The 26,217-nt window shown below is 46.0% G+C and overlaps 1 protein-coding gene across 2 annotated transcripts in view; it reads right to left on the reverse strand.

Moving 5' to 3' along the window:
* The window catches only part of ST8SIA5 (ST8 alpha-N-acetyl-neuraminide alpha-2,8-sialyltransferase 5), a 120,067-nt gene that overhangs the window by 50,395 nt on the left and 43,455 nt on the right, over positions 1-26,217 (reverse strand). Inside the window, exon 2 of one of the 2 annotated variants that reach the window (XM_089662528.1) lies at positions 23,860-23,967. The exons of the other annotated variant lie outside the window; for it this stretch is intronic. Within the exon in view, the coding sequence (XP_089518654.1) occupies positions 23,860-23,967 (108 nt within the window). The remainder of the gene's footprint in view (positions 1-23,859; positions 23,968-26,217) is intronic. 2 annotated transcript variants of the gene reach the window in all.

Consider the following 26,217-nt stretch of genomic DNA (forward strand, 5'->3'; position numbering starts at 1 on the left):
AAATAAAGCTTCGGAGGCTTTTGAGGATTTTTTAATGTGCTGGTGACATTTTTCTTTCTACATTCACACAGTAGCGTGGCTCGGCCCCGCCCCCTGCTGTCTCCTCATTGGCTCACTGGCTGTGATTTACAGTAGTGGGAGCCAATGGCTCCTGCTGCTGTCTCAGCCAATGAAAAGGAAGAGTACCCTGAGAGCCGTTGCTCTCATGGATATCCTAGGGGAGGGGGGGGGGACTCAGGTAAGTATTAGAGAGGGGCTGCTGCACACAAAAAGTTATTTACCTTCATGCATAGAATGCATAGACACTTTACAACCGCTTTAAAGGGAACTTTTCCAGCAACACTCCCTCCCAAAGCAGAATTTCTGGAATTTGTTATATTTTTTCCATCTATTTTATTATTTTGGCCCTGCCCCTTTGCAGCCACTTGGAATACTTACATCACATCACAAGATTGGCAAACCCCCCCAGGCGACGTGCGTGCGCACGAAACGCGTAGGAGGAGCCAGCAACGCCGTGACGTCACGCCGCCGGAGCATCGTGGAGATCCGGCGGCCATCTTTAACACTGGACGGTTAGTCCATGAAATTGCTTGCACATATATTTTATACTATATATACCCTCGTTTTGCCCCAATAAAGTATCAATTTACTACACTATGGAGATGTCTCTGCTTTGACTCCCTTGGGGAGTATCAATCCACAGCCATCCACCTGACCACTGGAGAAGGAGTTTTTCCTATTACCACAGAGCAGTCCATAGGCTACTATCTGAGGGGTATACTGGACCACCTTGATACAAATCGAGGACCTTTGAAGGAAGGATATCGGATCCCAGAGAACACCTTGATCAGCAGATGACCTCAGGAGAAAAATATATATACATAAAACGCTCATTTTACTGTGCGTTCTGGTGAGTGTGCATTCTTTCTGCACTTTATCTCACAGCACCTTACCACTAGAAGAATACAACTATATGAGAGCACCTGATGTCACTTGAAATCACCATATGAACTGTTTATTCATTTAATTATCTAAACATCTATAGTGTGTTTTCTAGCGCTGCACTTTTTTGATTTATATAACTTACATCACATCTACCAGGAGGCTGAAGGATTGGCTCAAAAGCAGCACGTGGGCGGCCCATGGGGGTTGTTCCAGCGCATCCTTGCAGCAGCCTGCCTGCATCCGGAAAAGGCAGCCAGCTAAAGAGGACCAAGAAGGGGGGGCGGAACCTGCTGCTTGACACCCAAACATATGTTGGCAAGTGCCTATTGCATCACATCCCTTGAAACATTGAGGGGAGGAATTTGACAGGTATGACTATATGGGGGACTGGACTGTAACCAGTGGGAGTAGCAAATGCCCCGACATGAGATGGAGAAGACAATGTCTCAGGCTTGGTGGTCAGTGAGAGTAAAAAACAATACATAGTGCATGTGGTCAGTAGGAGAGGGAATGGTCCCCATCATTGGTATCAGTAGGAGGAATTATGCACCATTGCTGGTGCCCAAGGAAGGAATAGTGCCCCATCGTTAGTATCAATGGAAGGAATAGTGCCCCATCATTGGTGTCAGTGGAAGGAATAGTGCCCCATCATTGGTGTCAGTGGAAGGATTAGTGCCTCATCATTGGTGTCAGTGGATTGAATAGTGCCCCATCGTTTGCATCAGTAGGAGGAATTATGCACCATCACTGGTGCCCAAGGAAGTCATAGTGCCCCATCGTTCGTATCAGTGGAAGGAATAGTGCCCCATTGTTGGTGTCAGTGGGGAGAATAGTGCCTTATTGTTGGTGTCAGTGGATTGAATAGTGCCCCATCATTGATATCAGTAGGAGGAATTATGCACCATCGCTGGTGCCCATGGGAGGAATAGTGTCCCTATTGTTGGTATCAATGGAAGGAATAGTGCCCCATCGTTGGTAACAGTGAATTTAATAGGACCCCATTGTTGGTGTCAGGAGAAAGAATAGTGCCTCATCGTTGGTGTCAGTGGATTGAATAGTGCCCCATCATTGGTATCAGTAGGAGGAATTATGCACCACCACTGGTGCCCATGGGAGGAATAGTGTCCCATTGTTGGTATAAGTGGAAGGAATAGTACCCCAACGTTGGTGTCAGTGAATTGAACAGTGCCCCATCACTGGTGTCAGTGGAAGGAATAGTGCCCCATCACTGGTGTCAGTGGTAAGAATAGTGCCTTATCATTGGTGTCAGTGGAATGAATAGTGCCCCATCATTGGTATCAGGAGGAATTATGCACCATCGCTGGTGCCCATGGGAAGAATAGTGTCCAATTGTTGGTATCAGTGGAAGGAATAGTGCCCCATCATTGGTGTCAGTGAACTGTATTGTGTGCCATCGTTGGTGTCAGTGTAAAGAACAGTGCCTCATTGTTGGAGTCAGTGGATTGAATAGTGCCCCATCATTGGTATCAGTAGGAGGAATTATGCACCATTATTGGTGCCCATGGGAGGAATAGTGTCCAGTTGTTGGTATCAGTGGAAGGAATAGTGCCCCATTGTTGGTGTCAGTGAATTGAATAGTGCCCCATCATTGGTGTCAGGAGAAAGAATAGTGCCTCATTGTTTGTGTCAGTGGATTGAATAGTGCCCCATCATTGGTATCAGTGGGAGGAATTATGCACCATTGCAGGTGCCCAAGGAAGGAATAGTGTCCCATTGTTGGTATCAGTGGAAGGAATAGTGCCCCATCATTGGTGTCAGTGAATTGAAAAGTGTGCCATCGTTGGAGTCAGTGGATTGAATAGTGCTCCATCGTTGGTGTCAGAGGATTGAATAGTGCCCCAGTGGAGGGACTGGGGCCTTGTATCAGTGTGAAGAACAATGCCCCAAGGGCTGGATAAAGGTCAGCAAAGGGCCTTCAATTTGGAGACCACTGGTGTAAAGCAGTAAAACCCTAGCAGCTGCCATAATGATTTCATATGGGTGTGGCTAGTTTTGGCTCAGACAACACTGCCTGAAATGGATAATGTGTTCCTGAAGGGCTCAATGGTGTCACAAGCATCATGGTAAACCACAACCGGACGGGGCACCTTTTAGATTTTATGCCACACAGTACATACAAAGTACACCAAGTCATCAGCTATTCCTATGGGTTGTTATAAAATTGGGTACATTTGTCTGGACTTTTCCCTTCGGATGCAGTGGAGCAGACAACAGCATGTGAGCAGCGGCTGCAGATTAGAGTTAGCCCCACTTCTGCTGGCAGTGCCTGGGGTACCGGCGAGGGGAGGGCAGTTGGGTTCAGCGCAGGCGAGGCAGAAGGAGACAGAGCTGATCTGTCAGAGGATTATATAATTCTGGGGGCTCAGCGTTCAGCTGCGGCCGAGTTTCCAGCACAATGAACTCGCAGCCAGATTCCAGAACCTGCGGCATGACTGCCAGATGATCTTGTCACGGTTGGGACGATCTGCTTAATGACCTCTGTGCGTACTTCCCTACATTTTCCAATCCCCCCCTCCTTCTCCAATCCACGTTACGCAGAGCCTGTGCGCAGCTACCTCGGCCGTGTGCTCTCCCCCCCTCCCAGCCCTCAGTGATCTTGTCTCATATAATTACTTACACAGCATCTACGAATTCTGCCAAGCAGTATAAAGAAAGCATAAAATTCTATACTACAGTCCTATGAGTCAATGCCTCCATAGGTAGTAAAGCCAAGAGGTAAAACTTCGGTAGCGGATGAGGGTGACGGCTCCAAAGCAGGGCCATCTTCATAGCAGCATGGGCCCCTGGGCAATGTAATGCACTGGGGCCCCTACCAGCCTGTCCCGAATAATGCACCTGCTCTCAAGAGTTAAAGTGTAAATATTTGATAGAATTCAACATATATTTATTAGCACTTTCAATAAAATTTAATTTAAACAATAAGAAAACATACCATAAATAAAAGACTAATCAACACAATAGGCAAAGTATGGGGGGGGGGCTACAGTACAGGGGGGAGTCAGGAGGGCACAATACTGGGATCACAAGGGCACATTACAGGTTCTGAGAGGCTTCCTGGACCATCACGGAACAGCTTAGTAAAAAGCGTGACTGTCCAGGAAAATCGGGGACAGATGGCAAAGTACGGGGGGGCAGAAGGACACATTACAGGGGGAGTCAGGAGGGTACAATACTGGAATCATGAGGGCACAGTACAGGTTCTGGGAAGCTTCCTGGACCATCATGGGACAGCTTAGTAAAAAGCGTGACTGTCCTGGAAAATCAGGGACAGATGGCAAAGTACGGGGGGGGGGGGGCAGAAGGACACAGGGGGAGTCAGGAGGACACAATACTGGAATCACGAAAGCACAGTACAGGTTTTGGGAGGCTGCCCGGACCATCATAGGACAGCTTAGCTTAGTAAAAAGCGTGACTGTCCTGGAAAAATCGGGGACAGAGGGAAAAGTACAGGGGGGGGGGCAGAAGGACACATTACAGGGGGAGTCAGGAGGGCACAATACTGGAATCATGAGGGCACAGTACAGGTTTTGGGAGGCTGCCCGGACCATCACGGGACAGCTTAGTAAAAAGTGTGACTGTCCTGGCAAATCCGGGACAGGTAACAAGCAGGATATAAGGCAAGATTACCATCGGGCCCCCATGCACTTGGGGCCCCTGGGCAGTGCCCAGTGGTACCCGTGCATTAAGACAGCCCTGCTCCAAAGTCTTCAGCTTATCAAACCTAATCAGCAATGGCAGCTCCAATATTTCTATCCTAACAGATCCACTTTAAGTGAGAACTTTAGATTGTTTTAGAGGGCTTCATCTTTTTCGGGAGTGAGTTTGGCCTCATGCCCATCAGTGTCAAATCCTAGAGTTTTCAGCTTATGGCAGGCTGAAATATGCAGCAGCTGGACAATGTACCCAGCATTTAGGACCCTAAGCATTAAGGAACAGAGTTTAATTTGGGGTGTACAGTGTTCTGTTTGGGGCATACGGCCCTGAACACATATGGCCCTAAGTGAGTATTTCGGCGTGTGATAGATTTTGAATAGATGTTGCACATGTGCCACCAGAATGGTAAAAAACACTGAGATTTGATGCTGATGGGCCAGTGCACCCATGTGTAGGTAGCTTTTGGAGTAGGCCCACAGCCTGGAAACCCGGTAGAGCCAACAACAGTTTTGATTTTTTGGCATCAAAATGCTAAGCTTCTCACCTTTCCAACAGAGCTAGAGGACTGTCAGGAATGGACTCAGCACTGGTGGTGGGACTCACCTGCCGTGTGGGCTGCAGTACCAGGGCTGACCAGCGGGTGCTCTCAGCAGCCAGAAGCTCACTCCTGCAGTCAGCCAACACCTGGGGCTGATTGCAGGAGGTGTATTTAAGGAATGACCAGGCCTGTGATCAGGGCCTTGGTGTATGTTTCCCATGAGCCCCTGTACCTGGTATCCTGTGTTCCTGCCTATCTGCTGACCCTGCTTGCCTGACCATCCTTCTGCCTGATCCTCTGTACCGTGCTGCCCGTGAGTTACTGAACCCGGCTTGTGACCCTGACTATTCTCTGCCTGCTCCTCCGGTACCTCACTGCCTGCACGTTGCTGACCTGGCCTGCCTGACTACGCCTGACGCTACCCAGACGATCCATCCATCCCGCACGGATCCAGCCACTACTGTCCAAACCTGCCAGCCCCTTCACATCAGGCTTTCCCCCGTTACATACCCTCGGCGGACCCCTCTACCACAGTTGGGTGCACTCATGGGCCGCGACCTGGTCTCAGTCCTGCGCCAAGTCCATCCCCACCATCAGGGGCTCTGGTGAAAAGGCAGACTGGGGCTTAGACTCCGTGCCCTGGGGAATCCTGTTCTGTGGGTCACTAGAGATCCCGCCGGGCGGTGCCTGACTGTACCTTATGGCCCGCCTGACCATTCCACCTCTCCAGCCCTGACTACGCCTGTGTTCCTGAAGCCTGCTACTTCCCTGTGTCAGTCCACACATTTCTGGTCATACCCGGATCCCTAACAAGGACTTTGAGTATTGACAGAATAAAACCTGACCCTGACCACTACTTGTGAATCAGTGAAAATCGTCTTCATCTATGATAAATGTGTTGCAGTTGGCTGCCCAGGTTTACAGGCACATGGTTGTAGATACACAGTTACAAAAACTTTGCGAAAAGAGAGGAAAAAAAAAAGAATTGTGGTGCTGGACACTGATTCTTAGGCAAAGTTAAGATTTGAGCTTGAGCTCTTCAAGCGATATGGAGTGTTTTTTTGTTTGTGTGATTGTACAGTTTTCTTTTCAGGCTTTAGGGTTTTTGCATTAGCGAATGGAAAGTTAGTTACTAAGAGAAGGAGAGGCAAGAAGGTGCTCAAATGCTTGGGCGTTTCCAGGCTGACTCATTATCTATAGAAGCCATTCTCACCCAGGGTTTCATGGAACCCTAACGTTCCTCCAGAGGTTGCTAGGGGTTAATTTGAGCTGAGGCTGATTGACCTCCCATCTGGATAGTTTTGAGTCCACACCACTTGACAGAACCAACAGCATGACACCAATTATCTTTTTTTTTAGCTGTCTGTAAGGGTTCCATGACCCTGACCATCACTGTAACTAGTGCATTCTTCCCACTGACCCCCAATTAAATTTAGTTCCCTGAGACTGAAAAATTATTTAATGGGTTCTCCCATGATAAAAAGATTGAGAAAGGCTGGTCTATAAAGACTAAAATGCATGGCTCTTCCCCAACGAAGCTCATGTACTTTTTCAAGCAACAAGCTTCAGTCAACACAAGGGTTCCCTTTGTATCCGATGGTGCCCGTTCACACTCAGGCGTGAACGGGCACCATAGGATACAAAGGGAACCCTTGCTGAAGTGCCTCTAGAAAAGAACTTCAAATCTCCCAGATGTGAACTAGTGCTTAGACAGTAGAAATAAAATGTGTCTACAAAGTTGTCCTCCTCCAGAGGCAGGGTGGATAAAAATCAATGATTTTTAAAAAAAAAAATAAAAAAAATTGGATTTTTTTTATTTAAATCGGATTTTTTTTATTTAAATCAGATTTTTTTAAATAAAATGCTTTTTGAGGAAAATATATTACCATCCAAATGTTATTCCATCATGAAATAAAGATTCGTTTTTTAATTATGTAGAAAAAGGCTGTATATGTTTAATTTTTTTGGTAAATAAATTCCATGAATCCATTCACAATGTCATGCTCTTCCAGAGGTTTTTGTAAGATTATTGGGCAGTTTCTCTGCCTACAAGATATTATCACAGATGCTCGGTTTACTTTTGCAGTTCTCAAAACTGAATTTGACTCAGCGGAGATCACATGCCTCTTCTTCACAGCAAAAATTTTATAACATGAACAGAGTTAAGAAAAAGACCTTCATCCTAACTTCTACAAACCTATGAATACAGAATCAACCCCTTCACTGCTAAGGTTCAAGAAGTTCAGTGAATAGAATAGAAACAATATTTTTCTGATTGTTTGGAGTGGAATAGATCTGCACAAGAAGAAAGTGAAACGAAGTGTGAGGAGGAGGGGCTGACAGTGTGAGGAGGGAGGGGCTGACAGTGTGAGGAGGGAGGGGCTGACAGTCTAAGTTTCTTAAAATATATATATTTTGTTTAGCCAAATTAGTTAACAAACATGGATGTTTAAGCAAATCACATATGCTGGGATGTTATTGTTTCAGTTGAATAAATCTATTTAACCGCTTGCCGCCCTGCCACTGTGTATATACGTGTGCAGGGCGGCAGTGGAGCGCAAAACCACGTTTAAAAACGGGTTCCGCGCTCCCGACACTTTCGCCGGCAGGGGGCGCGCGCGCGCGCTCCCGCCGACCCGCGGGTGATCCGATTCGATCCAGGAGGGATCAATCATTAGATTTCAGCCAGTGATTTCTGGCTGAAATCGGATGATCGGTCCCTGTCCTATCCTGTCCTGTGTTGATATTTACACAGGGCAGGATATGATGTCATTCTTCTCTGCCTGGACACATTCCGTTCCAGACAGAGAAGAAGAGACATTTAAACGTAAGTAAAACAGCACACTGACAGTTAGAACACAGTCTAGGACACATTTAACCCCCTGATTGCCCCCCCCCAGTTAACCCTTCACTGCCCTGTCACCAGTGTCACTGATCAGTGAAGCGATTTTTATTGATCACTGTATCAGTGTCGCTGGCGACTTCCAATAGTGCTAGCGCCCCTCCCAGATAGCGCCAGTTTGCCCCCCAGTACACCAATAAAGCCATTTAACCCCTTAATTCCCCCCCACCCCCCCAGTTAACCCCTTAACTGCCCTGTCACCAGTGTCACTGATCAGTGAAGCGATTTTTACTGATCACTGTATCAGTGTCGCTGGCGACTTCCGATAGTGTTAGCGCCCCTCCCATATAGCGCCAGATTGCCCACTAATACACCAGTAGTCCCGTCTAACCCCTTGATCGCCCCCCCCCCCCCCCCCTGAGTTGACCCCTTCACTGCCCTCTCACCAGTGTCACTGATCAGTGAACCAATTTTTACTGATCACTGTATCAGTGTCGCTGGCGACTTCCGTTAGTGTTAGCGCCCCTCCCAGATAGCGCCAGATTGCCCGTTAATACACCAGTAGTCCCGTCTAACCCCTTGATCGCCCCCCCCCCCTCCCTGAGTTGACCCCTTCACTGCCCTGTCACCAGTGTCACTGATCAGTGAACCAATTTTTACTGATCACTGTATCAGTGTCGCAGGCGACTTCCGTTAGTGTTAGCGCCCCTCCCAGATAGCGCCAGATTGCCCGCTAATACACCAGTAGTCCCGTCTAACCCCTTGATCGCGCCCCCCCCCCCCTGAGTTGACCCCTTCACTGCCCTGTCACCAGTGTCACTGATCAGTGAACCAATTTTTACTGATCACTGTATCAGTGTCGCTGGCGACTTCCAATAGTGTTAGCGCCCCTCCCAGATAGCGCCAGTTTACCCGCCAGTACATCAGTAATCCCATTTAACCCCTTGATCGCCCCCCCCCCCCCAGTTAACCCCTTCACTGCCCTGTCACCAGTGTCATTGATTACAGTGAACAGATTTTTACTGATCACTGTATTGGTACTGGTGACTTGGTACTGGTGACTTCCGATAGTTTTAGCGCCCCTCCCAGATAGCACCAGTTTGCCCGCTAGTACACAAATAATCACATTTGACCCCTTGATTGCCAGGAACACGCTTACTTGCACGCTAAACCTTCATTGCTAGTATAGTGTCTGATTGGATCAATATCTTTGATCAGATCAGCGCTATACCAGCATTCACATTACTTTAGTATCCCCAAAAACGCAGTGTTAGCGGGATCAGCCCCAACACCTGCCAGCACCTGCGTTTAGCCCCTACGCCCCCCCTTCTCCCCCGGCAAGTGCAGTGTCAGTAGATAACTGTCACTTGATACATATTACACACAAAACCGCAGTGTTCACAGAATCAGGCCTGATATCTGTTAGCACTTGTCGGTAAATTTTTTGTAGCGGTTCAAGCAGTCCCTGACAGCCAGGTGCTCTTTTTCCCGTGAGTCGCACTAGGTACCTGTAAATTTAGTGGCCAAAATGTCTAAGCAAAGGTACTCTAGTGAAGAGGCCTATAGGATTCTGAGCATGTCAAGTGAGAGCGAAGGGGAAAACTCACTGGCAGAACCAGGCTCAGAATACGAACCTATAGACAGCAGCGGCACCCTGACAGCTAGCTCAGACGACGAGGAAGTGGTCCCTGCTAAGGTCAGGCGTACCCGATCCCATTCACAGGTTGCTGAGGTGGTACAAATGCATGATGACTCTCATATGCAGCAGAGTGCCAGTACTAGTGCCGCAGTATCTTTTGGTGAACTGGCGAGCACCAGCGGCCTAGTACGTCCTGGTCGTAGGCATACCAGCACTGCAGTATCACTTGGTGACGTGGCGAGTCCCATAAGTGCAGTACAAGCTGGTGCGGTGGCGAGCACAAGTAGTGTCCCGCGGCCACCAAGAATTCGCAGACAGGCCCGTAGAGCCCCTAGTGTCCTTCCGGATGTGCTTGCAAATCCCGATTGGCAGCCCACAAATTCTGCAGCACCCGTACTTCCCCCATTCACTGCCCAACCCGGAATTCAGGTGGAAACAGCAAATTTAAATACTCCCCTTAATTTTTTTGAGCTGTTTTTCACAGAAGATCTTTATGCATTGATTGTGGATCAAAGCAATTTATATGCACGCCAATTTATCGCCGCCAACCCAAATTCAAACCTTGCCAGACCATTCGCATGGAAACCCATTACGGTTTCCGAATTTAAAGTTTTTTTGGGCCTAACCCTCAACATGGGCATTAATGATAAAAATCAATTGCGGTTGTATTGGTCCACCGACCCTCTTGTTCACATGTCCGTGTTCTCTGCTGCCATGGCCAGGCATAGATATGAGACGATAAGGCGTTTTATGCACTTCTACGACAACTCACTCAGTCGTCCTCAGGGTGACCCTGAATTTGACCGGCTCCACAAAATTCGGCCCCTCGTAAATCACTTTAACCAAAAATTTGCAGATGTGTATACTCCCCAGAAAAACATCTGCATCGATGAGTCCCTCATTCAATATTCTGGCCGCCTTGTAATCAAACAATATCTCCCCAGCAAGCGTGCCAGATATGGGATCAAGATGTATAAGACCTGTGAGAGGGCAACAGGCTATACATGTAAGTTTCGGATTTACGAGGGAAAAGATAGTTACTTGGAGCCCCCCGGATGCCCAGACTACATGGGGAGCAGTGGCAAGATAGTTTGGGACTTGGCGTCATCCTATTTCCATATGGGGTACCACTTATACGTGGACAATTTTTATTCAAGCGTGCCACTATTTAGACATTTGTTCAATTTGGGAATTTGCACATGTGGCACTGTGCGATCTAATCGCCGAGGCTTCCCCCAACGGCTTGTAAATACCCGTCTTAAAAAGGGGGAAAAAGCCTGCTTGAGAAATGAAGAATTGCTCGCAGTGAAGTGGAAGGACAAACGGGATGTTTACCTCCTGTCTTCCATTCACGCAGATACGACCGTCCAAATTACCACGGCAGCTGGTGTTGTTGAGAAGCCCCTCTGTGTCCACGATTATAACCTTAACATGGGAGGGGTGGACTTCAATGACCAGATGATGCAGCCGTATTTAGTTTCCCGAAAATCCAAACGCTGGTACATAAAAGTGTCAGTTTATTTATTTCAATTGGCTCTATATAATGCTTTTGTTCTCTATAAAGCAACTGGACATAGTGGATCATACCTAAATTTCCAGTTAGAGAACATCAGGGCCCTTTTGTATCCAGAAGGTGCTGCGCCCCAAATCCCTCTCCCAGATGCAGTTAGCCGTCTGCATGAGAGACATTTTCTCGATACCATTCCTGGTACCCCAACCCAAAGAAGACCCCAAAAAAGATGTCGTGTCTGCAGCAAACGTGGAATTAGGCGTGACAGCCGCTATTGTTGTCCCTCCTGTCCTGGCCAACCTGGCCTCTGCATCAAGCCCTGCTTCCGCCTCTACCATACACTAGTGAACTATTAGTATAGGGTACAGCACGGCACAGATCAGGGCACATTTACACAGGGTCTCAAAAGATGTTAGGTAGTCAGGAAACTGGCTATCGCATTTGGAGAGACCCTACCAGCTGTTTAAATGTTTGAAGTTTGGAAAAAAAAAGTTAAAAAAATAAAAAAAATAAATAAAAGTACAAATACCCCCCAAAAAAATAAAAAAATATAAAAACCAAAAATAGTTATAGTTTTTTTTGTTGTTGTCATTTTTGTGATTGTTCGACTTTCACTGGTTTATTGTTGTTTTATTGTTAACCATTTCTGTTTGCAGGAATGCTTTCAGCTGCAGCGTTGACCTGTTTATTCTGACAGCAACAGGAACTTGCTCTCAGAATAGACATAAGTCAGCGTGGGCAGCGCTGTTGGATGAGATTTTTCATCCGCAGTTATAAAAAACAGAATATATGCCAAAGCATGGGGGCCTGGGGTGGCCAGTGGGTGGATGGCCCCTATGCTTCGGCATATATATTTTATATTTGTTGGCACATTTCATATGTGCCCACCATTAGAAGTGGGTGGATTGAGGGAGGTTTCTAATGGTGGGCATACCACCACACACTTTTCCTTATAAAGTTGTTTTATTGAGTTTATGTTTTATTGTTAACCATTGTTGATTTCTTTGCAGGAACGTCAAACTGCAGCACTGACCTGTTTATTCTGACAGCAACAGGGTCTTGCTTTCAGAATAGACATAAGTAGGTGTGTGCAGTGCTGTTGGATGAGATTTTTCATCCGCAGTTAAAAAAAAGAGAATATATGCCAAAGCATGGGGGCCTGGGGTGGCCAGTGGGTGGATGGCCCCTATGCTTCGGCATATATATTTTATATTTGTTGGCACATTTCATGTGTGCCCACCATTAGAAGTGGGTGGATTGAGGGAGGTTTCTAATGGTGGGCATACCACCACACAGTTTTCCTTATAAAGTTGTTTTATTGAGTTTATGTTTTATTGTTAACCATTGTTGATTTCTTTGCAGGAACGTCAAACTGCAGCACTGACCTGTTTATTATGACAGCAACAGGGTCTTGCTTTCAGAATAGACATAAGTAGGTGTGTGCAGTGCTGTCGGATGAGATTTTTCATCCGCAGTTAAAAAAAAGAGAATGTATGCCAAAGCATGGGGGCCTGGGGTGGCCAGTGGGTGGATGGCCCCCATGCTTCGGCATATATATTTTATATTTGTTGGCACATTTCATATGTGCCCACCATTAGAAGTGGGTGGATTGAGGGAGGTTTCTAATGGTGGGCATACCACACACTTTTTCTGGCAGAGATTTCTTCTCTTTTTTTTCATTCAGCCCACAGGCTGCATAAAGAAAAAAAGAACATAGCATATACACCCAACAAGGACCAGTGACGTATTGGTACATCACTGGACTTTGAATGGTTATACCAGGGTGATGCCTGCAGCTGCAGGCATCATCCTGGTTTTATTTTTTTCAGCCGGCAATGGGCTTTCATGTAAAAGCATTCCTAGTGGTTAATTAGCTGCAGAATTGCCTTTACAAGCAGCGGGAGAAAATGGCCCCCCCTCCCCCTCCCTGAGATAGCATTAAAAGTGATTAAAAAATAAATAAATTAAAGGGACAGTGTAAAAATAATTAAATAAATCAGAAAAAAAGAAAAAAAAAAAAAAGAAAAAAAAAAAGGACCCTCGCCCATCCGCGCACGCGCACACCTGCGTCCGTGAGCGTTGACCCTTTCCCAGTATGGAAACAGCGATTGCACCATGCATGTGAGGTATCGCCACGAACGTCAGAACAAGGGCAGTAATTATAGCTCTAGACCTCCTCTGTAAATCTAAAATGGTAGCTTGTAAAGGCTTTTAAAGCGTTGCCTATAGATATTAAAAATGTATGCAGTTTGTCGCCATTGCACAGGGCATGCGTAATTTTAAAGCATGTCATGTTTGGTATCTATTTACTCAGCATAGCATCATCTTTTATATCATACCAAATAATTGGCCAATATATTGTAATTTTGTGCATTAAAATTAAAAAAGTGTATATTTTTCAAAAAAATTGCGTTTGAAAAATCGCTGTGTAAGTAATATGTGAGATAAAAAATTGCACCACCCACCATTTTATTTACTAGGGTGTCTGCTCTAAGAAAATATATAATGTTTGGGGGTTCACTTTAATTTCCTAGCAAAAATACAGATTTTTTTAATGTGAACAAAAAGTGTCAGAAAAGGCTTGGTCTTCAGGTGGTTAGAAGAGTGAGTGATGTGTGGCATAAACCTCTAATGCTGGGCATAAAATGCCCCCACCCCTCAAAATGACCCCTTTTTGGAAAGTAGACACCCCAAACTATTTGCTGAGAGGCATGTTGAATCAATAGAAGAATTTATTTTTTTACCACAAGTTTTTGGAAAATGAAGAAAGAAAATAAAAATATATTTTTTCTTTTCTTTTTTATATTTCAAAACCTTGTGAGAAAAAATTAGATCTGCAAAATACTTACCATGCCTCTTTTTAAATTCCTTGGAGTGTCTACTTTCCAAAAAGGGGTCATTTGGGGGGGTTTGGTGCTATCCTGGCATGTCAGGGCCTCCAAAACTGTGATAGGTAGTGGGGAAGTGAAATGAAGAAGTTACGCACTTTCAGGCTTTCAAAGTGCTCATTGGATTTCAGGCTCCTGTATGTGGCTAGGCTCCCAAAAAGTGTCACATGTGTGGTATCCTCATACTCGGTAGAAGTAGCAGAATGTATTTTGGGGTATAATTCCACATATACCCATGGCTTGTGCAAGAAATAAATCATTTAAATGACAATTTTGTGTAAAAAAAAAAACAAAAAAAAAGTTTTTGTCATTTTCCAGAAACTTGTGGAAAAAAAATAAATCTTCCATGGACACAATATGTCTCTCAGCAGATAGCTTAGGGTGTCTGCTTTCCAAAAAGGGGTCATTTGGGGGTGTTTGTTCTATCCTGGTATTTTAGCACCTCAAGAGATGTGATGGGCGGTCAGAAAGTAAAAGCTGTGTAAATTTCAAATTATCTATACCATAGTTTGTAGACGCTATAACGTTCACACAAAGCAATCAATATACACTTATTGGGATTTTTTTTACCAAAAACATGTAGCAGAATACATTTTGGCTTAAATTTATGACTAACTTTGAGTTTACGATATATTTTTTATAGCTGAAAGTAGAAAAAATTGTTTTTTTTTCAAGATTTTCGTGTTTTTTTGTTTATAGCGCCAAAAATAAAAAGCGCACAGGTGATCAAATACCACCAAAAGAAAGCTCTATTTGTGTGAAAAAAAAACCATAAATTTCGATTGGGTACAGCATTGCATGACCGCGCAATTATCATTTGAATTAGTGCAGTGCTGTATAGCAAAAAAAGGCATAAATTACAGTATCTATACCATAGTTTGTAGACGCTATAACGTTCACACAAAGCAATCAATATACACTTATTGGGATTTTTTTTACCAAAAACATGTAGCAGAATACATTTTGGCTGAAATTTATGACTAACTTTGAGTTTACGATATATTTTTTATAGCTGAAAGTAGAAAAAATTGTTTTTTTTCAAAATTTTCGTGTTTTTTTTGTTTATAGCGCAGAAAATAAAAAGCGCACAGGTGATCAAATACCACCAAAAGAAAGCTCCATTTGTGTGAAGAAAAGGACGTAAATTTTGTTTGGGTACAGCATTGCATGACCGCGCAATTATCATTTGAATTAGTGCAGCGCCAAACAGCAAAAAAAGGCCTGGTCATTAAGGGGGGTAAATCCTCTGGGGCTCAAGTGGTTAAATTGTTATTATTAAGGTAATGATTATTTTTCTCCTTCCTAAGTACAACAGGAAAGTTGTCCAAATACGAATGATTAACCTATTAAACTGGGGATAAAAAAACTAATATGAAAAGTTGTTATTCTAAAAATCTTCATCTATTGCATATTAAAGTTATACCAGCAAGAATGAGTCTTTATGTAGAAAACTAGGATTTAGATCAAGCCTTACTGACTAGTGATTTAAATCAAATCCACCCTGTCCAGAGGTACGGTTTACCCAGCTTGAGAAGTCAATGTGTAGTTGATCCAGAAAGAGCATCAAACGTTTCAAGAATCCAAATTAATTTTGATTCCACAAATGGCAATATGGTAATAGGAAGCAGACAATGCGTATCGGGGGCCAGTAAATCTCCTGGGATAACTCCAGGGCAGGGGCGGACTGATAACTCATGGGACCCCCGGGCAATAGGAGATCATGGGGCCCCTGTGTCCTTGCCCAAACTCAAAAAAGCCTATGAAAAAGGTACCAGGGGCATCTCATGGGGCCCCCTACTGACCCCGGGCCCTCGGGCAGTGCCCGAGTTTCAAAATGGTCAGTCCGCCCCTGCTCCAGGGCCAAAAAAAAAAAACAGGCAACTGGAAGATGCACTTCAACGACACAATGGAGGACATTATTCAAGCAAATTGGCAACCTAGTTTGACCCAAATCAGAAAATCGTATGCAACAGTTTTCCTGAGGATTTGTAACAAGTGTGCCAGTAAACCGGCTATTGAAAGTACTAATAAATATAATTCTATCAACTATTTATACTTTCATTCTTGAGAGTAGGTGTGTAGGAGAGAGTAGGAGGGCCCCAGTGCAGTACTTTGCCCAGGGGCCCATGATGCTATTAAGACGGCCCTGCCCCTTGTCTCTGCTTCCTACCCGCCTTTGAGCACCACCCCCTTGGATCCACCCCCTTCCCACCTCCAGTACCGCCCCTTTTAGAGAATACAGACCATGTATCATTTTGTGGTGCTAAGTATTTGTATGGAATTTGTTAATGATAACAAGAAAAGCAATCATATAGACCCCCCTGCAACCAGAAACAATAGATCCCATCAGCAACAATAAACTGCCCCAGCAACAACAGACCCCAGGCAACAAAACAACCCCCACAACAATAGATCCTCGCCAGCAACAACAGACCCCAGGTAACAAAACAACCCCCACAACAATAGATCCTCGCCAGCAACAACAGACCCCAGGTAACAAAACACCCCCACAACAATAGACCCTCCAGCAACAACAGACCCCAGGCAACAAAACAACCGCCCGCAACAATAGATCCTCCCCAGCAACAAAAGACCCATGCCATCAACAATAGTTCTCCCAGCAACAATAGACCCTTTGCAGCAAAATATCCTGCAACAAAAATAGACTGCCCCAGCAACCCTAGGCCCCTCAGCAACAAAATAAGGAACAATAGATCCACCCATGCAACAAAAGACACGTCAGCAACAATAGATCCCCTCAGCGACAATAAACTGCCCCAGCAACAACAGATCCCCCGCAACAAAATACAGCAACAACAGACCGCCCCAGCATCAATAGACCCTTGTAGTAAAATATCCTGTAGCAACAATAGACTGCCCCAGCAACTCGACCCCATCCGCAACAATCGATCCAGCCTCTGCAACAAAAGACATAGGCCAGCAACAAAAGACTCAGGCTAGCAACAATAGATCCCCCAGCAACAATAGGTCCCCTAAACAACAATAAAATGCCGCAGCAACAACAACAAAAAACCCCCCAGCAACAATAGACCCTTCCTGGCAACAATAGACCACCCAACAACAATAGCCTCCTTGCAGCAAAATACCCTCTAGCAACAATAGACTGCCCCAGCAACTATAGACCCCTCAACTATAGACCCTTCAGCAACAAAATTATAAACAATAGATCCACCCCTGCAACAAATGGCCCACGCCTGCAACAATAGATACCCCAGCAACAATAGATCTCCTCAACAACAATAAACTGCCCCAGCAAAAACAGACCCCCCCGTAACAAAATACCCCCAGTGACAACAGACCCTATGCAGCAAAATATCCTCTAGCAATAGACTGCCCCAGCAACTATAGACCCCTCAGCAACAAAATAGGAAACAATAGATTCACCCCTGCAACAAATGACCCACACCAACAAAAATAGTTTCCCTAGCAACAATAGATCCTCCTAGCAACAATAAACTGCCCCAGCAACAAGAGACGCCACGCAACAAAATACTCCCAGCAACAACAGACCCTCCCCAGCAACAATAGACCCCCTGCAGCAAAATATCTTCTAGCAACAATAGACTGCCCCAGCAACTATAGATCCCTCAGCAACAAAATAGGAAACAATAGATCCATCCCTGCAACAAATGACCCACACCAGTAACATAAGATCCCCCAGCAACTATAGATCTTTCAGCGACAAAATAGGAAACAATAGATCCACCCCTGCAACAAATGACCCACACCAGTAACATAACATCCCCCAGCAACTATAGATCTTTCAGCAACAAAATAAGAAACAATAGATCCACTCCTGCTACAAATGACCCACGCCAGCAACAATAGGTCCCCTCGGCAACAATAAACTGCCCCAGCAACAACAGACACCCTCCCCGCAACAAAATACCCCCAGCAACAATAGACTCTTCCCAGCAAAAATAGACCCCCTGCAGCAAAATATCCTCTAGTAACAATAGACTTCCCCAGCAACTATAGATCCCTCAGAAACAAAATAAGAAACAATAGATCCACCCCTGCAACAAATGATCCACGCCAGTAACATAAGATCCCCCAGCAACAACAGACCCTCGCAACAAAACACCCTCACAGAAACAATTGACCTCCACCAGCAACAATAGGTCCCCCAGCAACAACAGACCCTCGCAACAAAACACCCTCGCAGAAACAACTGACCTCCACCAGCAACAATAGATCTCCCAGCAGCCTGCATCAATGAACCCACCACCAGCCAGCAATAATAGATCCCTCCCAGCAATAATTGACCCCCCAGCAACATAACCGCACCTCCAGCAACAATGAATCTCCACCTGCAAAAATAGACGTCCCCATCGTAATTAGCCCCCCCCCCCCCACAAGAGATCACCCCCCACCAAGAATAGACTCCTATCCATAGACCCTCCAGCACATGCCAGCACCCGCTGCCATTCCATACATTCAGTGCTGGAGTTCCCCCTGATCCTATCAACGCCATTTTATTCCAGCCGCGGCAGCACACAGACTTTTCCAAAGACAGATTTCCTTCAGCCCGGGTTCACACTGACGCGGTGCAGCGTTTTCAGTGCGAATTCCACACCGCATCAGAGTCGCACCCCATTCATGCGAACCGCTGCGAGTGTGTATGTTAAGTTAACAACACCCCGAAATCGGTCCGCAAAACGCGGTGCGATGTGCAGAATCGAATCTCATAGGTGTGAATATCCATGCGATCCGATTCTAGCGCGGACCCAAAAAAGGGTCCTGTGCATTTTTGGTGCGGTGGTACAAAATGTACGGCTCCGATCGCACCGCACACAAATCGCATGTGATATGCATAGGAATGCGGTGTGGTTCCTGTGTGAATCACATGCAATATACCGCACCGCATGTATGTGAACCCGGGCTTAAATTTGTCAGGGAAGAGGGGGATGGGCGATTTTAACATTTTAAGACAAAAATCCAGCAGAAAGAGTAAAGCCGGCCATACACGGGTCACATTCCAAAATACATTTATTTAAAAAATATTTCCTTCGGCTTTTCGTTCGAATTTCACACTATTAGTGGGGCCACAGCAACAGACGAATTTTCGTGCGGCCATCGAATTTGAGTGATTGGGCACGTTGGAAATTTTTTTGAAAAACGAATGAATTTCTAATTAATGATGGGAGAATTGTGCGAGAAATTTAATCGAAAAAGAAATTAGCGTGAGCTGTGACCTGGAAAGAAAAGAAAATTCTTGGCCGCGAAAATTCTTTTCTGTAGCAACATGTGAAATTGAAGGCTTGGCTGGTTGAATTTGGAAATCAATGGTGGCAGCACCGCATTACAAAACGCACAAAGATTCCTATTTTCTAAAGAAAATTTGCTCAGAATTCAACCCGTGTATGGTCTGTTTCAGGAGCGGACTGACCATTTGGAAACTCGGGCACTGCCCGAGGGCCCGGGGTCAGTAGGGGGCCCCATGAGATGCCCCTGGTACCTTTTTCATAGGCTTTTTTGAGTTTGGGCAAGGGCACAGGGGCCCCATGATCCCCTATTGCCCGGGGGCCCCATGAGTTGTCAATTATCTGTTCAATTTCTGCCCAATTTCCTTTAGATTTACCTTCAACTATGTAGTGCAAGTGCCTGTCTGATTGGATACAATTGAAAGTGTTGTTTAGATTTGACCTCCTATTATATGGTTTTTGGTAAATCTAAAGCAATGTTCTAAAGAAAATTGTATAATGTATGACCAGCCTAATGCAGGCCATAGACAGGTCGAAAACCGGCCGTTTTTAAAAAAAAAAACAAAACGAAAAATCGGTCGTTCGATCGGCCGTTACCACCAACGGTAAAAAAAATCGGGCAATTTTCGTCCCGTCTACGGCCGGCATTTAATTACTTCTGTCCCTGCAGAGAGCTCCGCTATTATATTTGACATGAAAAAGTATTGCGGTTGCAACAATGTATCCATTTGTATCTATTTGTATCTATTTCGGATACAGATGTTTTTATTTGGATACAAATAGATACATTGTTGCAACCGCAAGACTTTTTCATACCAAATATAATAGCGAACTGGAATTCTTCTTCTATTTCTTCTTCTTCTTGCAGGTCACGGCTCATGCGCAGATTTTTTTTATCGGTAAAAAGATCAGCCGATTTGCCCATCATTGCCGCGAAAATCGGCCAATCGGCAAAATCAGCTGATTTTTTTCCAACTTTACCGAAAAAAAAAATGTGCCAAAATCCCGAAAAACGGCCGACCAATTAACCCACTAACAGTGCAAAAATCGGCCAATTTTGTTTTCGGCTGAAAAATTGGCCAATTTTCGACCCGTCTATGGCCTGCATAAGACCCCTCCAGTATGGGTCAGACAGGTGGGCGGAGCTGGGAACACAGGTGTCGGTGATCTTATTGTCGTAGGAATAAGAAGTCAGCAACTGATTTAGCTTCTAATATTTAGGGCCGGTTCACACTATAGATGCATTCCAGATGCGTTTCTGCATGTGCGTTTTTTATGCATTCCAGTTCATTCTTCCCCCCTCTCTTTTTCTTTAATTTAAATAGGGACATGTGCATTCCGGTGCATTTTTGATGCGTTTTCGACGCATTCCAGTGCGTTTTTTTATGCATTCCAGTTCATTTTTTCCCCTCCCTTTTTCTTCATTTAAATACGGACATGTGCGTTTCGGTGCGTTTTTGATGCGTCTTTGACGCATTCCAGTGCGATTTTTATGCATTATAGTTAATTTTTCCGTCTTTTTCTTCAATTTATATAGGGACATGTGCGTTGCGTTTTCGATGCGTGTTTGCTGCAATCCAGTGCGTTTTTTTATGCATTCCAGTTCATTTTTCCCCCTCCCTTTTTCTTCAATTTATATAGGGACATGTGCATTGCAGTGTGTTTTTGATGCGTGTTTGACGCATTCCAGTGCATTTTTTACGCATTCTAGTTAATTTTTTCCATCTTTTTCTTCAATTTATATAGGGACATGTGCGTTGCGGTGCGTTTTTGATGCAACTGACGCATTCCAGTGCATTTTTTATGCATTCCAGTTCATTTTTTCCGTCTTTTCTTCAATTTATATAGGGACATGTGCGTTGCGGTGGTTTTTGATGCGTGTTTGACGCATTCCAGTGCGGTTTTTTATGCATTCCAGTTTATTTTTCCCCCTCCCTTTTTCTTCAATTCAAATAGGGACATGTGCGTTCTGGTGCATTTTTTATGCATTTTACAGCTTTCCAGTACAGTTCTGTGCAGAAAAAATGCAGCCTGTTTTTTTTTTTATTCTGCATCTGGAACACATTGGAACTACAAGCACTGATGTGAACTATGACACTGACAACCATATCACCTACTTTCTGTGCGTTTTGGAAGCAGAAAAAAAGCAACTGTATGGAGTATGGAGTGTGAACTGGTCCTTACACCCCGGTCACATCAAGCCCGACTTTGAAATCGTGTGACTTACAGTGAGTCAGGAGACATGCTGATTTTGGGTGCAATTTGCAAGACATCTGACACAGATGTCTATGCAAATCGCACCATAAGTAGTGCATGTACTACTTTAGAAATAGGTGCGGCTCCGACCAAGTCAGGACGGCACCGATATGACCGCTGTAATAGGGTGCGACTTGGCATGCGATTTGCAAGTTGCACGGCATTCAAATCACATGCCAAGTCACACCCAGTGCGACCGGGGTCTTAGTGCCTGCTCATAGGAGGTGTGATTTGTGAATTGAAATCGCACCTGAAATTGTATCTAATGAATGTGAACGTCAGTGTCTTATGCCGGCCATAGACGGTTTGAAAATCATCCTGTTTTTCGTCCGAAAGAATAATAGGCCGATTTTTGCACTGTTAGCGGGTTAATTGGCCGGCCAGATTTCGGGTTTTTTGCACTTTTGGATTATCGGTCATGTTGGAAAATTTGTGGAAAACGACCAATTTTCACGTCAATGATGGCCAAATCGTAGGATTGTTTTTATGGAAAAAAATATGCACATGAGCTGTGACCTGGAAGGAACAGAAGTTTTGGCTGTTATATGGGGTGAGCTTTATGACTTGGTCGACCGATTATTGTAATCGTTAGTGGTTACCAGGGGCGGACTGACCATTTGGAAACTCGGGCACTGCTCGAGGACCCGGGGTCAGTAGGGGGCCCCATGAGATGCCCCTGGTACCTTTTTCATAGGCTTTTTTGAGTTTGGGCAAGGACACAGGGGCACCATGATCCCCTATTGCCCGGGGTCCCATGAGTTGTCAGTCCGCCCCTGGTGGTTACGTCAGTTTAACGAACGTCCGATTTTTCGTTTATCGTTCGAAAAAACGCACGGTTTTCGAGCCGTCTATGGCCTGCATAAGCATGTGTGATTTGCTGCAGTAAAGTAGTTCCTGCATGACTTTTTCTGAATTGCGATTTCACATACATAGAATATAATGGAAATCGCACTGCAAATCGCCTAAAAATCATTGAAAAAGTCGCAATAAAGTCTTCAGAAATCGCACACAAATCACGTGTTAAATTCGCAGTGGCGTGACCGGTGACTCAGAGCCTGATCATGCCGCCACCAGTGTGTTAGCACACACGTGTCGAGGACTGTTATGCGGCATGTCAGGGTGCACACACGTGTCGAGGACTGTTATGCGGCGTGTCGGGGTGCGCACACACGTCGAGGACTGTTATGCGGCGTGTCGGGGTGCTCACACGAGTCGAGGACTGTTATGTGGCGTGTTGGGGTGCGCACACGCCTCAAGGACTGTTATGCGGCGTGTCGGTGTACGCACACGTGTCAAGGACTGTTATGCGGAGTGCCGGTGTGCGCACACGTGTCGAAGACTGTTATGGGACGTGTCAGGGTGCGCACACGTGTCGAGGACTGTTATGGGACGTGTCAGGGTGTGCACACGTGTCGAGGACTGTTATGCGGCGTGTCGGGGTGCGCACACGTGTCGAGGACTGTTATGCGGCGTGTTGGGGTGCGCACACGTGTTGAGGACTGCTATGCGGCGTGTCGGGGTGTGCACATGTATCGTGGACTGTTATGCGGCGTGTCGGGGTGCGCACACATGTCTAGGACTGTTATGCGGTGTGTCGGGGTGCGCACACATGTCTAGGACTGTTATGCGGTGTGTCGGGGTGCGCGCACATGTCTAGGACTGTTATGCGGTGTGTCGGGGTGCGCACACATGTCTAGGACTGTTATGCGGTGTGTCGGGGAGCGCACACGTGTCGAGGACTGTTATACGGCATCGGGGTGCGCACACGTGTCTAGGACTGTTATGCGGCGTGTTGGGGTGCGCACACGTGTCGAGCACTGTTAAGTGGCGTGTCGGGGTGCATTGAATTGTCAAAATGAATGAGCTGCCAGTGCAGCAGACGTGATGTATTAAACATTCCCAGAAGTGAACCGCGCTGCAGTGTGCCCCTTGCATTGCACTTGCGACACGCATCCATCTGTGTTGGGGTACCAGCAGGGGCGCACTGACCATTTGGAAACTCGGGCACTGCCCGAGGGCCCGGGGTCAGCAGGGGGCCCCATGAGATGCCCCTGGTACCTTTTTCATAGGCTTTTTTGATTCTGGGCAAGGACACAAGGGCTCCATGATCCCCTATTGCCCCATGAGGTGTCAGTCCGCCCCTGGGTACCAGAATGAATGGCACTGCATGGCACCTAACATGAAACATGCATGGCTCATTACTGTAGCGTGTGAATGGGCCCATGGAGGGAGGAACGACCCTTCTAGCCGGTGCTGGAAGAGCAGCAGACATTGTGTGGCGGATTGCATTGTATGGTCTGTTGTGCGCTGCGATCCATTGTCATTCTGCGGGAGTCTGTACCTGCCGCTTGCGTCACTCCCCGTCTTCGCTGCTCCGTCATCCGTGAAATTAAAGATCCTAGTCCAATTTCCCAACTCCTCTCCGCTCTGCCAGCTAAACTGCAGGCCTCTAGTAAGAAAAGCAGGCAATTTACAATGCGCTCCTCCGGGCTCATATTGCAGCATTTTTTACATTGGAAATGTACAGCAGAATATCACACAATCATTGTAAGCATGGATAGATGACCCGTCCCCACCGATCCCCAGATCTGAGGCAGGGCAGCAAAATAACCGGATTCACAAAGTGTTACCCAACCCCCAACAGTACAATCAGTCTGTAGATGCAGCAAAGCATGCTTGTTATACTCACTGGGGAACCTAAGGGGTTAATCCTCTGTATTGTGTCTTCTCTGATCCTCCCCTTCTTCTACTGTCCCCAATCCATCTGCTGATAGAACAGAGCCTTGGGGGCAAGCTGTGCATGCTCAGTTTGGTGTGTATTGCTAGAGAGGGGTTTTTTGTTTTTTTTTCTTGGGAGAGTGCATGTGATCAGCACAGGACCAACCAGCACTGTCCAGACAGAAGTCAGTTCTGCATCCTCCTAGAGCAGAATGAAAACTCCTCCTACAAGCTTTAACCAGTGCTCTGCTGGACACTGATAGAAGTCACAAGACTGCTATATACTGAGTGAGTATAGTGAATGCAGGGTCCGGGGAGACCGGATATAGTGAATGCAGGGTCCGGGGAGACCGGATATAGTGAATGCAGGATCTGGGGAGACCAGATATAGTGAATGCAGGGTCCGGGGAGACCAGATATAGTGAATGCAGGGTCCGGGGAGAACGGATATAGTGAATGCAGGGTCCGGGGAGACCAGATATAGTGAGTGCAGGGCCCAGGGAGACCGGATATAGTGAATGAAGGGTCCGGGGAGACCGGATATAGTGAATGCAGGGCCCAGGGAGACCGGATTTAGTGAATGAAGGGTCCGGGGAGGGCAGATATAGTGAATGCAGGGTCCGGGGAGAGCAGATATAGTGAATGCAGGGTCCGGGGAGACCGGATATAATGAATTCAGGATCCGGGGAGACCAGATATAGGAAGTGAAGGGTCTGGGGGGACCAGATATAGTGAATGCAGGGTCCGGGGAGACCGGATATAGTGGATGCAGGGTCCGGGGAGACCGGATATAGTGAATGCAGGGTCCGGGGAGACCGGATATAGTGAATGCAGGGTCCGGGGAGAGCGGATATAGTGAATGCAGGGTCCGGGGAGAGCGGATATAGTGAATGCAGGGTCCGGGGAGAGCGGATATAGTGAATGCAGGGTCCGGGGAGAGCAGATATAGTGAATGCAGGGTCCGGGGAGACCGGATATAGGGAATGCAGGGTCCGGGGAGACCGGATATAGTGAATGCAGGGTCTGGGGAGACCAGATATAGTGAATGCAGGGTCCGGGGACACCAGATATAGTGAATGCAGGCTCCGGGGAGACCAGATATAGTGAATGCAGGGTCCGGGGAGACCAGATATAGTGAGTGCAGGGTCCTGGGAGACCAGATATAGTGAATGCAGGGTCCTGGGTTTAGGAACACTGTAATTAGTATTCATAACCTGTTTTCTTATAGGGCACCTAAAGGATATCTAAACCCAAAAACAAAACTTCCAGTCCTTAGACATGGTGACTGCATTCGTTTTCCTTTAGATTAGGTTCATACCTATGCAGTTTGCGTTTGATCCGTTTTTGCATTGCGTTTTTTTTTGCACATGCGTTTTTGGCGTGTTTTTGATGCTTTTTTCCCTCGTTGCTAGGCAGATTAAAAATGCAAAATGCATCAAAAACATAAAAAACACAGTTATTGATCGGTGTCAGGCTCTCTCTCTGCCCGGGTGGGCGTCCGATTTTTGCATTGCCTAGGGCAGCACAGAACCTAAATACACCACTGACTTAATGTGTTTTGCCACGTCCCAGATGCATTCCATGCAGAAAAAATGTAACATGTTCTACTTTTGTTGTCTGCACTGGAACGCACTGCACTGGTGTTGTAGTAGCACCTTTGTGAATACCAGGTAAAACTCCGGACATGAACTTGTGGAAAGCAAGCTTTATTAACCAGCTGGGACTTAGCAAGGACTAATGTCTGCAAGCTAAGTGCCTTCAAAAGCCTCTTACATGGTGTATATACCAACAATTACATCACAATGCATATATTTCCTCTTTCACTTTCTGTACATTCAAAAGACTTTCTAAACTGTGCAGTATACAGTATGGCCTTGAGTACCAGCTACAGATAAGAATACCAGCTACAGACTGGCACACATTACTTCACAGGAAATAAGGGAGGGGGGAGGTGAGCTGATAACCTTGCTTTTACGAACAG

This window comes from Staurois parvus, unplaced genomic scaffold (genome assembly GCF_062004578.1).
Source record: "Staurois parvus isolate SC_StPar_1 unplaced genomic scaffold, SC_StPar_1.0 ptg001489l, whole genome shotgun sequence".
Lineage (NCBI taxonomy): Eukaryota > Metazoa > Chordata > Amphibia > Anura > Ranidae > Staurois > Staurois parvus.